This window comes from Dermacentor albipictus, chromosome 3 (genome assembly GCF_038994185.2).
Source record: "Dermacentor albipictus isolate Rhodes 1998 colony chromosome 3, USDA_Dalb.pri_finalv2, whole genome shotgun sequence".
Lineage (NCBI taxonomy): Eukaryota > Metazoa > Arthropoda > Arachnida > Ixodida > Ixodidae > Dermacentor > Dermacentor albipictus.
Genome location: NC_091823.1, coordinates 194,263,039 through 194,278,514, shown reverse-complemented (window position 1 = coordinate 194,278,514; position 15,476 = coordinate 194,263,039). Strand labels below are relative to the sequence as shown.

At 45.8% G+C, this 15,476-nt stretch overlaps 1 protein-coding gene across 1 annotated transcript in view; it reads right to left on the bottom strand.

The window, feature by feature from the left end:
* LOC139057796 (uncharacterized) overlaps positions 1-14,685 on the bottom strand; it is a gene marked incomplete at its 3' end in the record, with an annotated part of 38,907 nt that extends 24,222 nt beyond the window's left edge. The window contains exon 1 of the mRNA XM_070536552.1: positions 14,062-14,685. Within this exon, the coding sequence (XP_070392653.1) occupies positions 14,062-14,685 (624 nt within the window). The remainder of the gene's footprint in view (positions 1-14,061) is intronic.
* Positions 14,686-15,476: the final 791 nt, after the last annotated feature.

The window sequence follows — 15,476 nt, the reverse complement described above, 5'->3', positions numbered from 1 at the left end:
CTAAAAAGAGCAGCATTGGCGTGTTTAGCCCGTCGTTTGGTAGAAATCCACGGGCGCGCTCTGCCAAAAGCACCATGCGCATGCATGCGGTGTTGCAGAAAACAACGTCCGCGTCTACCAAAAGATGCATGTGCATGCTTAACAAGTGGTTTGGCACAAATCCTTCCCGGGTGCTAAAAAGAGCACCATGGGCGTGCTTAGCATGTCGTTTGGTAGATATCCACGTGCGCCCTCTGCCAAAAGCACCATGTGCATGCGTGACTTGTGTTTTTGCAGAAAACAATGTCCGCGTCTACCAAAAGATGCATGTGCATGCTTAACAAGTGGTTTGCCACAAATCCATGTGCGAGTGCTAAAAAGAGCACCATGGGCGTGCTGAGCACGTCGTTTGGTAGAAATCCACGTGCGCGCTCTGCCAAAAGCACCATGTGTGCGCATCACTTGTGGTTTAGTAGAAAGCAATTTCCGCGTCTACCAAAAGATGCATGTGCATTCTTAACAAGTGGTTTGGCACAAATCCATGCGCGGGTGCTACAAAGAGCGGCATGCCCGTGCTTAGCACGTCGTTTGGTAGAAATCCACGTGCGCGCTCTGCCAAAAGCACCATGTGAATGCATAACATGTGTTTTTCAGACAACAATGTGCGCATCTACCAAAAGATGCATGTGCATGCTTAACAAGTGGTTTGCCACAAATCCATGTGCGAGTGCAAAAAAGAGCAGCATGGGCGTGCTTAGCACGTCGTTTGGTAGAAATCCACGTGCGCGCTCTGCCAAAATCACCATGTACATGCATAACTTGTGGTTTTTCCAAAAACAACTTACGCGTCTACCAAAAGATGCATGAGCATGCTTAACAAGTGGTTTGGCAAAAATTCATGCGCTGGTGCTAAAAAGAGCAGCATGGGCGTGCTTACCACGTCGTTTCGGAGAAATCCACGTGAGCGCTCTGCCTAAAGTACCATGTGCATGCATAACTTGTGCTTTTTCCGAAAACAACGTCCGCTTCTACCAAAAGATGCATGTGCATGTTTAGCAAGTGGTTTGGCACAAATCGATGCGCGGGTGCTAAAAAGAGCAGCATGGGCATGCTTAGCACGTCGTCTGGTAGAAATCCACGTGCGCGCTCTGCCAAAAGCACCATGTGCACGCATCACTTGTGGTTTTGCAGGAAACAACGTCCGCGTCTACCAAAAGATGCATGTGCATGCTTAACAAGTGGTTTTGCACAAGTCCATGCGCGGGTGCTAAAAAGAGCAGCATGGGCGTGCTTAGCACGTCGTTTGGTAGAAATCCACGGGTGCGCTCTGCTAAAAGCACCATGCGCATGCATACCTTGTGGTTTTGCAGAAAACAACGTCCGCGTCTACCAAAAGATGCATGTGCACGCTTAACAAGTGGTTTGGAACAAATCCTTGCCCGGGTGCTAAAAAGAGCAGCATGGGCGTGCTTAGCACGTCGACTGGTAGATATCCACGTGCGCCCTCTGCCAAAAGCACCATGTGCATGCGTAACTTGTGTTTTTGCAGAAAACAATGTCCGCGTCTACCAAAAGATGCATGTGCATGCTTAACAAGTGGTTTGCCACAAATCCATGTGCGAGCGCTAAAAACAGCACCATGGGCGTGCTTAGCATGTCGTTTGGTAGAAATCCACGTGCGCGCTCTGCCAAAAGCACCATGTGTGCGCATCACTTGTGGTTTAGTAGAAAACAATTTCCGCGTCTACTAAAAGATGCATGTGCATTCTTAACAAGTGGTTTGGCACAAATCCATGCGCGGGTGCTACAAAGAGCAGCATGGGCGTGCTTAGGACATTGTTTCGTAGAAATCCACGTGCGCGCTCTGCCAAAAGCACCGTGTGTATGCATAACATGTGGTTTTGCAGAAAACAAAGTCCGTGTCTACCAAAAGATGCATGTGCATTCTAAACAAGTGGTTTGGCACAAATCCATGCGCGGGTGCTGAAAAGAGCAGCATGGGCGTGCTTAGCACGTCGTTTGGTAGATATCCACGTGCGCCCTCTACCAAAAGCACCATGTGCATGCATAACTTGTGTTTTTGCAGAAAACAATGTCCGCGTCTACCAAAAGATGCATGTGCATGCTTAACAAGTGGTTTGCCACAAAACTATGTGCGAGTGCTAAAAAGAGCAGCATGGGCGTGCTTAGCACATCGTTTGGTAGAAATCCACGTGCGCGCTCTTCCAAAAGCACCATGTGCGCGCATAACTTGTGGTTTTTCCGAAAACAACTTCCTTGTCTACCAAAAGATGCATTTTCATGCTGAACAAGTGGTTTGGCGAAAATTCGTGCGCTGGTGCTAGAAAGAGCAGCATGGGCGTGCTTAGTACGTCGTTTGGTAGAAATCCACGGGCGCGCTCTGCCAAAAGCACCATGCGCATGCATGCGGTTTTGCAGAAAACAACGTCCGCGTCTACCAAAAGATGCATGTGCATGCTTAACAAGTGGTTTGGCACAAATCCTTCCCGGGTGCTAAAAAGAGCACCATGGGCGTGCTTAGCATGTCGTTTGGTAGATATCCACGTGCGCCCTTTGCCGAAAGCACCATGTGCATGCATAACTTGTGTTTTTGCAGAGAATAATGTCCGCCTCTACCAAAAGATGCATGTGCATGCTTAAGAAGTAGTTTGCCACAAATCCATGTGCGAGTGCTAAAAAGAGCAGCATGGGCGTGCTTAGCACGTCGTTTGGTAGAAATCCACGTGCGCGCTCTGCCAAAAGCACCATGGGTGCGCATCACTTGTGGTTTTGCAGGAAACAACGTCCGCGTCTACCAAAAGATGCATGTGCACGCTTAACAAGTGGTTTGGCACAAATCCAAGCCCGGGTGCTAAAAAGAGCAGCATGCGCGTGCTTAGCACGTCGTTTGGTAGATATCCACGTGCGCCCTCTGCCAAAAGCACCATGTCCATGCATAACTTGTCTTTTTGCAGAAAACAATGTCCGCGTCTACCAAAAGATGCATGTGCACGCCTAATAAGTGGTTTGCCACAAAACTATGTGCGAGTGCTAAAAAGAGCAGCATGGGCGTGCTTAGCACGTCGTTTGGTAGAAATCCACGTACGCGCTCTGCCAAAAGCACCATGTGCGCGCATCACTTGTGGTTTTGCAGGAAACAACGTCCGCGTCTACCAAAACATGCATGTGCATACTTAACAAGTGGTTTGGCCCAAGTCCATGTGCGGGTGCTAAATAGAGCAGCATGGGCATGCTTGCCACGTCGTTTGGTAGAAATCCACGTGCGCGCTCTGCCAAAAGCACCATGTGCATGCATAACTTGTGGTTTTTCCGAAAACAACTTCCGTGTCTACCAAAAAATGCATTTGCATGCTGAACAAGTGGTTTGGCAAAAATTCGTGCGCTGGTGCTAAGAAGAGCAGCATGGGCGTGCTTAGCACGTCGTTTGGTAGAAATCCACGGGCGCCCTTTGCCGAAAGCACCATGTGCATGCTCAACTTGTGTTTTTGCAGACAACAACGTCCGCGTCTACCAAAAGATGCATGTGCGTGCTTAACAAGTGGTTTGGCAAAAATCCATGCGCGGGTGCTAAAAAGAGCAGCATGGGCATGCTTAGCACGTCGTTTGGTAGAAATCCACGTGCGCGCTGCAAAAGCACCATGTGCACACACCACTAGTGGTTTTGCAGTAAACAACGTCCGCCTCTACCAAAAGAGGCATGTGCATGCTTAACAAATGGTTTGGCACAAATCCATGCGCGGGTGCTAAAAAGAGCAGCATGGGCGTGCTTAGCACGTTCTTTGGTAGAAATCCCCGTGCGCGCCCTGCCAAAAGCACCATGTGCATGCATAACTTGTGGTTTTGCAGAAAACAACGTCCGCGTCTGCCAAAAGAGACATGTGCATGCTTAACATGTGGTTTGGCACAAATCCATGCGCGGGTGCTAAAAATAGCAGCATGGGCGTGCTTAGCACGTCGTTTGGTAGAAATCCACGGGCGCGCTCTGCCAAAAGCGCCATGCGCATGCATAACTTGTGGTTTTGCAGACAACAACGTCAACGTCTACCAAAAGATGGATGTGCACGCTTAATAATGGGTTTGGCACAAATCCATACCCGGGTGCAAAAAAGAGCAGCATGGGCGTGCTTAGCACGTCGTTTGATAGATATGCACGTGCGCCCTCTGCCAAAAGCACCATGTGCATGCATAACTTATGTTTTCGCAGAAAACAATGTCCGCGTCTACCAAAAGGTGCATGTGCATGCTTAACAAGTGGTTTGCCACAAATCCATGTGCGAGTGCTAAATAGAGCAGCATGGGCGTGCTTAGCACGTCGTTTGGTAGAAATGCACGTGCGCGCTCTGCCAAAAGCACCATGTGCGCGCATCACTTGCGGTTTTGCAGGAAACAACGTCCGCATCTTCCAAAAGATGCATGTGCATGCTTAACAAGTGGTTTGGCACAAGTCCATGCGCGGGTGCTAAATAGAGCAGCATGGGCATGCTTACCACGTCGTTTGGTCGAAATTCACGTGCGCGCTCTGCCAAAAGCACCATGTGCATGCATATCTTGTGGTTTTTCCGAAAACAACTAACGCGTCTACCAAAAGATGCATGTGCATGCTTAACAAGTGGTTTGGTAAAAATTCATGCGCGGGTGTTAAAAAGAGCAGCATGGGCGTGCTTAGCACGTCGTTTGGTAGAAATCCACGGGCGCGCTCTGCCAAAAGCACCATGCGCATGCATAACTTGTGGTTTTGCAGAAAACAACGTCCGCGTCTACCAAAAGATGCATGTGCACGCTTAACAAGTGGTTTGGCACAAATCCATGCCCGGGTGCTAAAAAGAGCAGCATGGGCGTGCTTAGCACGTCGTTTGGTAGATATCCACGTGCGCCCTTTGCCGAAAGCACCATGTGCATGCATAACTTATGCTTTTGCAGAAAACAATGTCCGCATCCACCAAAAGATGCATGTGCATGCTTAACAAGTGGTTTGCCACAAATCCACGTGCGAGTGCTAAAAAGAGCAGCATGGACGCGCTTAGCACGTCGTTTGGTTGAAATCCACGTGCGCGCTCTGCCAAAAGAACCATGTGCGCGCATCACTTGTGGTTTTGCAGACAACAACGTCCGCGTCTGCCAAAAGATGCATGTGCATGCTTAACAAGTGCTTTGGCACAAATTCATGCGCGGGTGCTAAAAAGAGAAGCATGGGCGTGCTTAGCACGTCGTTTGGCAGAAATCCACGTGCGCGCTCTGCCAAAAGCACCATGTGCATGCATAACTTGTGGTTTTGCAGGAAACAACGTCCGCGTCTACCAAAAGATACATGTGGATGCTTAACAAGTGTAGAACGACAGAAAGCTGAGCTAGTTGGTAAGGATTCATTATGCAAACTAGAAGTGAGGCGTGCAGACAGGACACAAGAGTAGAGAAGTGGACAACACGAACGCCGACTATCAACTGAAGGGAGCACTGAGGCGAAAAATGAAAGAAGACACAAAACTCATCTGCGCATGCTCAGGAATGGTAACACCACGTGTCAATCGGGTACACGTGCTGGTCTACGTGAGAGATAACTGTTAAGACACTTAATCTCTTCCTTATGTAAAGTAATCGAAGGCTGACTCACGCACGCACTTCCACCATTATAGATATGCCATGCCTCTACCATAAGACACGTATCTTCATTCTTATGCCTGTACAGTATCGCGCATTCATCTAACTTTGGCTTGCAGTTACAATCTCGGCAATGTAGCGAAAGATCAGAAGGCGATCAACCGGTTAACGACCTTTTATGCTCCATTAGCCTCTGATTGATACACCGTCCCGTTTGCCCTACGTAGAACTGGCCACAGCTAAGGGGAATTTGATATACCACACCCATACGACATTCTGTAAAACTGTTGTTCTTATTGTGCTTCACTGGACAAATATCTGTTCGTTTTTTACCTCTAACCCGCTCCTTTTTATTCTGTACGGCAGCGCATATCTTACCTAGCTTATTGGGAGCAGTGAAAGCAACATTAACATCATATCTACTAGCAACTTTTTTAAGCCTGTGCGACACTGAATGAATATACGGAATAGCCACTACTCTTTTTTTGCGATTACTGCTTTCTGTGATTACGTCCGTCCCCCTGGAAACCCACTTCTTTAGGCGCTCAGCTACAGTGGCCACCGCTACATTAGGATAACCTGCTTCTAATAGGCGCCAGACCTGCGCATTAAAACTGGCGCTCATTTTGTGCGTGCAGGATCTTGTGAGGGAAGACTTAAGGCACGACATGGCGATTCCGTTTTTTACTAATTTAGAATGCTTGGATTGAAAGTTTAGCAACGGCTTCGAAGATCTTGGGGAATACTGCCAACAAACGTGATTTTGTTCGAAGATCAAGGAAATGACAAGAAACTGAATTACGCGTCGCTGAGGTAATTCCTTGGTAAACTTTAATCCTCCCCCATAAAGTTTAAATTGCTCACTCACTGGGGTAGCAGCCGAGTCTAATTCTTCCCTATTGCAGAAAATCAGGTAATCATCAACGTAACGAAATATCTTGATAACGCTATCACCTAAGGCTTTCTCTAAGCAGTTGTCAACCTTACTCAGGTAAATGTTGCTAAGAATAGGGGCAACCTTTGAGCCGATGCAAATGCCTGATTTCTGCAGAAAAACGCCATCTCTCCACCCAATCAGCGTCGACTTCAAGTACATTGAAAGAATTTCTAGAAAAGCTCCCGTGGAAACACCGCATCTGTCAATAAAAGCCGACTCTTGCACTTGTTCTTTAATGCACTCATTTACGGAATTTAGCAACCCGTCATGCGGCAAGGAATAATACAAGTCTTCGATATCCATACTAAAAGCTGTACAATCACCCGGATTCTCCTCTCTTAAATAGTGAACTAGCGCCTGAGAATTACGTAGGCAAAAGGGATCTGAAAAAATTAGTGAAGTCCACTTCTCTACTCTTGTGTCCTGTCTGCACGCCTCACTTCTAGTTTGCATAATAAACTTAACAAGTGGTTTGGCACAAATCCATGCGCGGGTGCTAAAAACAGCAGCATGGGCGTGCTTATTACGCTGTTTGGTAGAAATCCACATGCGCGCTTCTTTCACTTCCATAGGTGAATAAAACCGTGCCCTACAGACGGTGCTAGCTTTCTGTGCAAAATGCGTAAGTGCAGCCATGAAGCAACCGAGCCAAGAGAGAACGTTGGACTCGCCGCTGCAACTGCTCTTGATCAAGTAGCATGGACTGATCGGGAATCCCGCAACATCACATAAACAGCAAATTCTCTGTAACTTGCAGTTTGTGTGAGTTTCGCGAGCCAGAAAAGCCAGCTCAGCACTTTGTGATAACGAAACTACTAAAACCTGTAAGCGTGGGCGATGCTTTCAAGGGTAACCTCAATGGGTTGATGATGATGATCTATAGGGTTTTGTGGTACAAGGGCCAGTCATGGCCAAAGAGCGCCAAGCAAATGCGTTATGTACTCGGTGACAGAAATAACAACAAAGGCTATAACATAATATAATAATAACATATATAATAATAGCAAAGGTGGCTGTCTATGACGAGATAGTGTGGCTGTATAAGGCTTGACGCAGGATATGAGCATGTTAACATAATGACAATGGCTTGCGAGGTCTGCTGTTTACCTAAAGGTTATACCATGAAAGTGTGAGGTACTAAAAATGTATATGTGTCAGTAGCACTACTGCCTCAATGAGGTCCGTAAGTGAAAGGACCCAGAGGCAAGTGCTATATAAAGCGCTGTTTTCGCAGCAAGAACCTCTGATTAGAGGCCGTGCTAAGAAACTTGTGGGCCTAGTATTTGTAAAGCGTCAACATCCTGTAAAATGTGAAAAACTGTTTTTGGTTTAAAAAGCGGGTCAGCACCAAGAAACATACATGGGTGTGAAGGGGTCTGCTGTAGGTACGCTAGAGGGAAGTGCTTTTTCCTTTGGGATTCCGCTTCCCGACACTCCAGCAGGACATGGAGGATGGTCAGTGTCTCTCCAATTTTACAACAGGTTGGAGCTTCGCTACCGGTCAATAGATAAGAGTGTGTGCCATAGGTATGGCCTATCCTAAGGCGGCAGAAAATGACTTCAGTTCACCATGTTTTTGTTATTGGTGCTCAGTTTCCTACGGGTGGCTTAACTAAATGGAGTTTATTGGAAGTTTCGGTATACATCTGTTGCCAATGCCTTCTAAGTTTTTACGCAAAAATAGTTTTAGGTCTGAAGGTGCGATACCTATGGAAGACTTGCTAGCTTTTTTTGTAATGGATTTGGCAATTTCATCAGCGAGCGTGTTGCCCTCGATGCCCCTGTGCCCAGGCACCCAACATGCTATGACGTGTTTGTTACACGAATATAATTTGCACAGGAGTGAATATAGAATAATGAGTATGGGATTCTTGAGGTTCTTGAGTGACATCAGAGATTTTACGATAGATAGGGAGTCTGTAAATACAATGGCTTTCTGTAGCTTTGTTTTCTTGATTTGTTGAGCAGCAGACAGTATTGCGTAAGCCTCTGCGGTGAAGATGCTAGTTTCCGGGTGCATAACATTGGATTCGGAGAACGATGGGCCGACCGCTGCATAGGCAATGCCAGCGTGCGACTTCGAAGCGTCAGTGTAAGATTCTGTGTACGGGTACTTGTGCTGGAGTTCTAAGTTCTATCCCACCCCGGCCGAATGGAGCACCCATGACGATAGACCCATCTGCTTTTACTGCGGCCGTGTGGGCCACATCTGTCGCCACTGTCGAAGTTCCTGGCCAGCCCACTCTCGACCAAGCTTTCCCGCCTACCGCCGCCCCCCACTGAATCCTCGCCCGCCATCCCTCCCCACAGAGGTTGAAGACGCACTTGACAACGCTCGAGCCACCGCGCCAAGCCGATCGCCATCACCACATAGTCGCCGCTCCCGTTCGCCCTAGCTGCGTCGCTCTCCATCCCCAGCTTACCGTGGCCGCTCTCCGACGGGAAACTAACTGGGGCAGCTCCTGGAGGTGACGCTGCTCTAGAACACCGGCCTGAAATTCCTCTGCTGACCCTGCCTACTAATCGGAACCTTCTGGACCTGGACGTGTATGGTTTGCCCGTTACAGCACTCATCGACACTGGAGCCCAAATTTCCATCATGAGTGCGGAGCTTCGAACGCGCTTGAAAAAAAAACTTACTCCTGCTTCAACTCGACTGCTCCAGGTCGCCGTTGGTGGAACTCCGGCTGTGCTTGGAATGTGTACTGCTCGTGTCAGTGTCGCCGGTCGCCACACGTCCGTTTTGTTTAGTGTGCTTGAACGTTGCCCTCACAATGTGATCCTTGGACTCGACTTTTTGTCCGCCCATTCTGCTCTGATTGACTGTTCCGCCGGTGTTGTACAACTTGACTTACCCCGCACCTCCACCAATGATGTTACGGGAAGGAAGAAGCGTTTGTCTATTTACAGGCAGCTTTTAATGGCTGAGCCAACAAGCGTAGAGCATCGATACTGCTAAACACTTCTTCATCGTCTCCAAGACCACCATCAGCGTCGTGTTCTTTCCACATTACCGACTGTGACAATATAAAAAAACACGTTTGAATAATGAATATACACCAGCCGCAAGTTTGTTTTTATTTTTGAAGTAACAATAGTGTACAAAATATCGACATCAGCGCACGCGCGTCGTCTGTCTGCAAGATCGCTTTGCAAACACCTGCACGACGATGCCATATATCAAAAACTGTTGTACCATTTCATTTTTTGGTAGCTTACTGCACAGCCAACTATGTAAGAATTAGGCGTGCAATGTATAACTGAAAAAAATCTGTGTTGGAAATATTGCCACGTAGTGGTGACGGTAAAGAAATAGTACCGGCTCAATCGCAACGATAGCGGCGAGCAATGTCGGCAATCATAGGAAATCTCATCTGCGGGTCAAGCGCGTCGGTTTGCACACGTCAGTCGTCGAAAGTTACAGCCTATTCGCTGGTGCCCGCGCGCCTTCCAGAAACTACAACACAATTCGTGTCGCGTATGCAATCAGATTAGCAATGTTCGTCGACAACAGACCGAACCATCGATAGCATTCGCGAAACTTGCGATAGTTCAGGCGCATCCTGCACCGAGCGATAACGTTTAACATTTTTTAGCCGGTGAAATACGGTAACCGGATACAGATAAAGCATCCGTGTCAATATATTTATTTATTTTTTTTATTTATTTGGTACATACTGCTAGCCTTAACGAAGGCTTTGGCAGGAAAGGGTACATTCATAAAGGGAAGATACATCATTCACACAGGGTTCAACGATAATCATTTACAAGAGGCCTTGGCTTTGGTTTAAAAACAATTGTATACATACTCATGTACAGCGATATAGGTAATGCACATTCATGGTGACAATAGAACATAATGTAAAAAAACACATTTCATCATGTAGCAACAAAGATATGGTTAGACAGCTTAGACAAAAAACGATCGAGGCTTGTACAATCGACAACTTCTTGTGGTAACATATTCCATTCTCTGATAGCTTGTGGGAAGTATGAATATCTGAAGGTGTCATTGTGAAACCTATACTCAGAAAATTGTTTATTGTGTCTCGTTCTTGAAAGTCTAGCGTTAGAGTGTACTAAAAACTTATTTTTGTCTATTTTTAGGCCATTGCTCTGGAGGATAAACAGGAATTTTAGTCGGAGATATCTAGCACGGTCGCTAATTGTTGGGAGTCCGGCTAAGCGTAGAAGTTCTGTTGGGGAATCATGACGACGGTATTTATTATAAATGAATCTTACTGCTTTTCTTTGTACGTTCTCCAACTTCGCTATGGCACAGTTAGTGTATGGAAACCAGCATATGGCGCCGTATTCTATAATGGAGCGAATGAGTGACGTGTACGCGAGTAGTTTGGTGTTGGGTGAAGCGTATCTGAGGGACCGTTTGAAGGAAAAAAGCGCCGAGAGTGATTTTGTTGCCACGTATGACACGTGTTTGTTCCATTTTAGATCGGAGGAAATAATTATACCTAAATGCTTGTATTCTTCTACCCTATGTAGTTCTCTTTGCTGAATTTCGTATGGAAAGGTTAGTGGTTCTTTCTTTCTTGTTACTGTCATGCAGACAGTTTTTTCTGCATTTAGCGTCATCTGCCAGTCTTGACACCATTTTTCTATATTTTTAAGTGCGTCATTCAGAACAACTTGATCATCCTTGGTCTGTATTGGTTTATAAATAATGCAGTCATCTGCGAACATGCGTACCGTTGCGTCAATGCCATTTGCGATGTCGTTAATAAAAAGAAGGAAGAGAATGGGAGCTAAGACTGTGCCCTGAGGCACACCGGATAAAACTTCAACGCAGTCTGAGGATTGGCCTTCGAAATGAACGAATTGTTGACGTCCTGACAAATATTCTTTTAACCATTTTGTAAGAATACCGTGTCCCAGAATTCCTTGCAGCTTATGGATTAGTTTTGGATGCGATACCCGATCAAAAGCTTTTGATAGGTCTAGAAAAATTATGTCTACCTGTCCTCGCTTATCAATTGTTAATGCTAGGTCATGAATAGTCTCTATTAATTGAGTTGTTGTAGACAAACCACTCCTAAATCCATGTTGGTTAGGGTTAATTACAGAATGACTTTCAACAAAAGTTACGATGTGTTTTAATATTAAATGCTCAAAAATTTTCCCTGCTGTACAGGTGAGTGAAATAGGACGGAAGTTGGAAGGATTTGTAGCGTCACCTGATTTATGTATCGGAATAATTTTTGCAATTTTCCATTCATGAGGAACCTCGGAAGTTTTCAACGATTTTGTAAAAATTAGCAATAAGTATTTGGAAACCCATTCAGCGTACCTTCTGAGAAAAGTATTTGGAATGTTATCTGGGCCGCTGGATGTTTTTATATCAAGATTAAGTAATAAAGAAAGAATACCCGCTTCCGTTATATTTAGCTCACATGGTACTTCACCTGTGTCACTTGTCTGTGCGATTTTGTCTGGGATGGTGTTATTGTCTACTGTGAAAACCGATTGGAAAAATTGATTAAATTGGGTAGCCTTGGTTAAGGCTTCTGTTGGCAATAAGTTGCTCTTCTTCGGAACCCTGGATTTGAGATAGTGCCAAAATTTATGAGGGGATTTTTTAATGAAGTTATTTAAGGTTTCATCTAAGTACTTTTGTTTAGCAGTTTTCGCTGCTATCTTCAACGCGTGAGAAAGTTCGCTAATCTTTCTTGTACAATTGATGAAAGAAGTTCCTTTGTTTCTAAGTTTTCTGAGCCTTGCAATTCTGCGTTTTAAATGTATAATCTCTCTTGATATCCATGGGTTCGTTTTGCGTACGGTTTTTATTTTCTTAGGAATGAATTTTCTGAGACAGTGATCAACATTGGCCCTGAAAAGCACCCATAGGTTATCAGTTGGCATGCTTCCATCGTGGAAACACCGAAGGAATTCTGGGTAAGAGTCTTCTAGGAAGTCAAGAACGCTAACGTCATCGGCATTTGTCCAGTCGTATATTTGAGTCTTTTTCTTTCGCGCTCGCGGCCGGTTTTGTAATGTTAATGAACATATGGTTGCTTTGTGATCTGCAATGCCATTGACTGTTTCCCAAGATATTGCGTTATCGGGAATATTGTCGCTTAAGAAGGTGAGGTCCAATATATTGCTGGTTTTCGTGGTTACGCGTGTTGGTGCATGTATAATCTGCTTGAGGCTAAAGTTAAAGGCAATTTCCAGTAGTGCTTCTGCGCAGGACGGATCGGCAGTCCCACCGTCGAGCGTTGCCCAGTCTATTGAGGGTAGGTTATAGTCGCCCGTGAGTATAATTTTATGAGTATCCTGAAGATGACGTTGCATGTAATCAGCCAGTGCATGAAGTACACTGCAATCAGCGTTTGGGGGCCGGTACATAGTTCCTAGGAAGAATACAGATTGACCTACAGTAATCTTACACCACAGTGCTTCAATACCATGTACGTCAGGCATGGGCATCGTTGGAATGTCGTCTCTCACCAAAATTGCAACACCACCCCCCCGGGCGCATCTATCTTTACGCAGGACAATATAGCCGGGTGGAAAGACACCGCTGCTCGGAATTCGTGACGACAGCCATGTTTCACTGATTGTGACTATTTGCGGGGAGTGCTCCAGAAGAAATGCGTCTAATTCTTCGGTTTTGTTAACAACGCTTCTGGAATTAATGTTCACTATAGTTAGCTTTTCTTGTTGGTGAGGCTGTTCCCGTTTTTTGCAAAGTTTTGCTTTTTTCTGTTTAATGGTACTTTGTCACCACTTTCTTCGTCCCAAATGAACACGTTATCATTAACCTTAATTTTATCAAAAATCAATTTGACTTTATCCTTATTTTCTCGATTGGTCTTGCAGCTATCCCATAGTTGTTTCCTAATATTACGCACCCTTAACGAGAAATCTTCGCTGACTGATATGGTGGTACCTTTTAGCTTGGTGCAGTTCTTAAATATTTTAGTTTTATCTCTGGAATCAAGCAGCTTAAAAATGACAGGACGTGTCTTGTTTTCTTTTTTGGCCCCAAGGCGGCGAATCCTCTCTATTCCAGAAATAGTGACACCAAGTTTATTTTGAATTAGTTTCACACATATTTCATTTCCAAGGCGCTCGACAGTCTCCTCTTGTTCTTCCTTAATTCCGTAAACGATTAGGTTCGATCGCCTACTTCTGTTTTCGAGGTCGTCAACCTGCCGTGCTAGGTTAGCCACGGTTCGTTCCAATCGTATAATTTTGTCTTCTACGTCACCTACCCTACCCTCGATGTGCGACAGTCCATCCAGTTTGGCGTGAATGGTTGCTAAGGATGCAGAAGCCGCCTTGTTCTCGCTTTTAATGTCATTAAGATCTGCAGCCATTTTGCGTATTTCGTTCATGACTTCTTGCATAGTAGGACCAGGATTACTTTCTATGTTTCCAGACAAGAGTAATAAATTTCTTAAGGAAACACAATACTCGGCAACAAGTGAACACATTTGCCATGGGCACGGCAGCACCACAAGAAACACATTGTTACTACGGAAACATTTCCCGTAATCCTTCCTCACCTGGACGAGAAAGATGAAGTGGTTCGTGAGCGCCATGCTCACAGCGGTGCGGCCGTGCCCAATGCCGACGATCGACAAGTTGCTCAATTTATACGCCGTTGGTATCGCTGCCATCTCAGTTGTAGAAGTGAAGCGGTAGGGTGCGCTCTCCCGCCAGTCCATCTCGTCGAGGGCTGCGCCGGACAGGGTGCGCATCCGCTGTGTTCCATGCATTTCAGTAAACGGAACATCAAGCAGCGAAGCCGGGCCGTGATCCTGTATGCAGACGTTGTAGGGCAACAAAGAACCAAGGACCTGGACGAGAAAGATGAAGTGGTTCGTGAGCGCCATGCTCACAGCGGTGCGGCCGTGCCCAATGCCGACGATCGACAAGTTGCTCCATTTATACGCCGTTGGTATCGCTGCCATCTCAGTTGTAGAAGTGAAGCGGTAGGGTGCGCTCTCCCGCCAGTCCATCTCGTCGAGGGCTGCGCCGGACAGGGTGCGCATCCGCTGTGTTCCATGGATTTCAGTAAACGGAACATCAAGCAGCGAAGCCGGGCCGTGATCCTGTATGCAGACGTTGTAGGGCAACAAAGAACCAAGGACCTGGACGAGAAAAATGAAGTGGTTCGTGAGCGCCATGCTCACAGCGGTGCGGCCGTGCCGCTGTTTATGCGGCCGTGCCGTGCCGTTTAGCGGCCGTGCCGCTATAATTATGCTTGTTGGTGCATGAGAGAAACGTGAAAAAGTGGGTTCTGAGATAATTAGCAAAGCGGAATTGAAACACCTGCAGCACTCACAAAAAAAAACTAGAATAGCTAAATTGTATGTAATTCGTATGTTGTCTCCCCCCAATTCTTGATTCTGCCAAATCTAGCCCATGGAGCACATCCATTATTCTAGGTTGTTTTGATGCATCAACACCGCATCCGGAGGCCTTCACGTTGAGTGTATTGCTACAAAACATTTTCACAGTGCAAGGGCCATGTTATATTGTAACTGGTTTCCACATATCAAGTTTGCCTTTCTTTACATTAATGAAATGACATGCCGTCAGATAATACAAGCTTGAGAATTAGAGGGTTTTAATAGGAGTCTTTCGTTGCCCTTTGCCAAGTCATACTATTGAAGCACTTATTCGAATGTATGGGAGCAGCTCATTTGCATAGTATGAGAAATATATAAACTGGTTATTTTCACAATTTACACACTTCGTCACCACAAAAAGAAAAATTGCAGTTTATTGTTTTCAGCCTGCCATGATGTTTTGACTGAGAAAGATATCTTCAATTTGTTCTGCAAGGCACGCAATAATTGCTGTGGCATAATATTTTCTTGCACAACACTACATACAGTAGCCAGCCATTATTAAAACTCAGAAGAAATTAATAGCACAATGCATATGATCAGGCACATAGCATATTATTGCACTT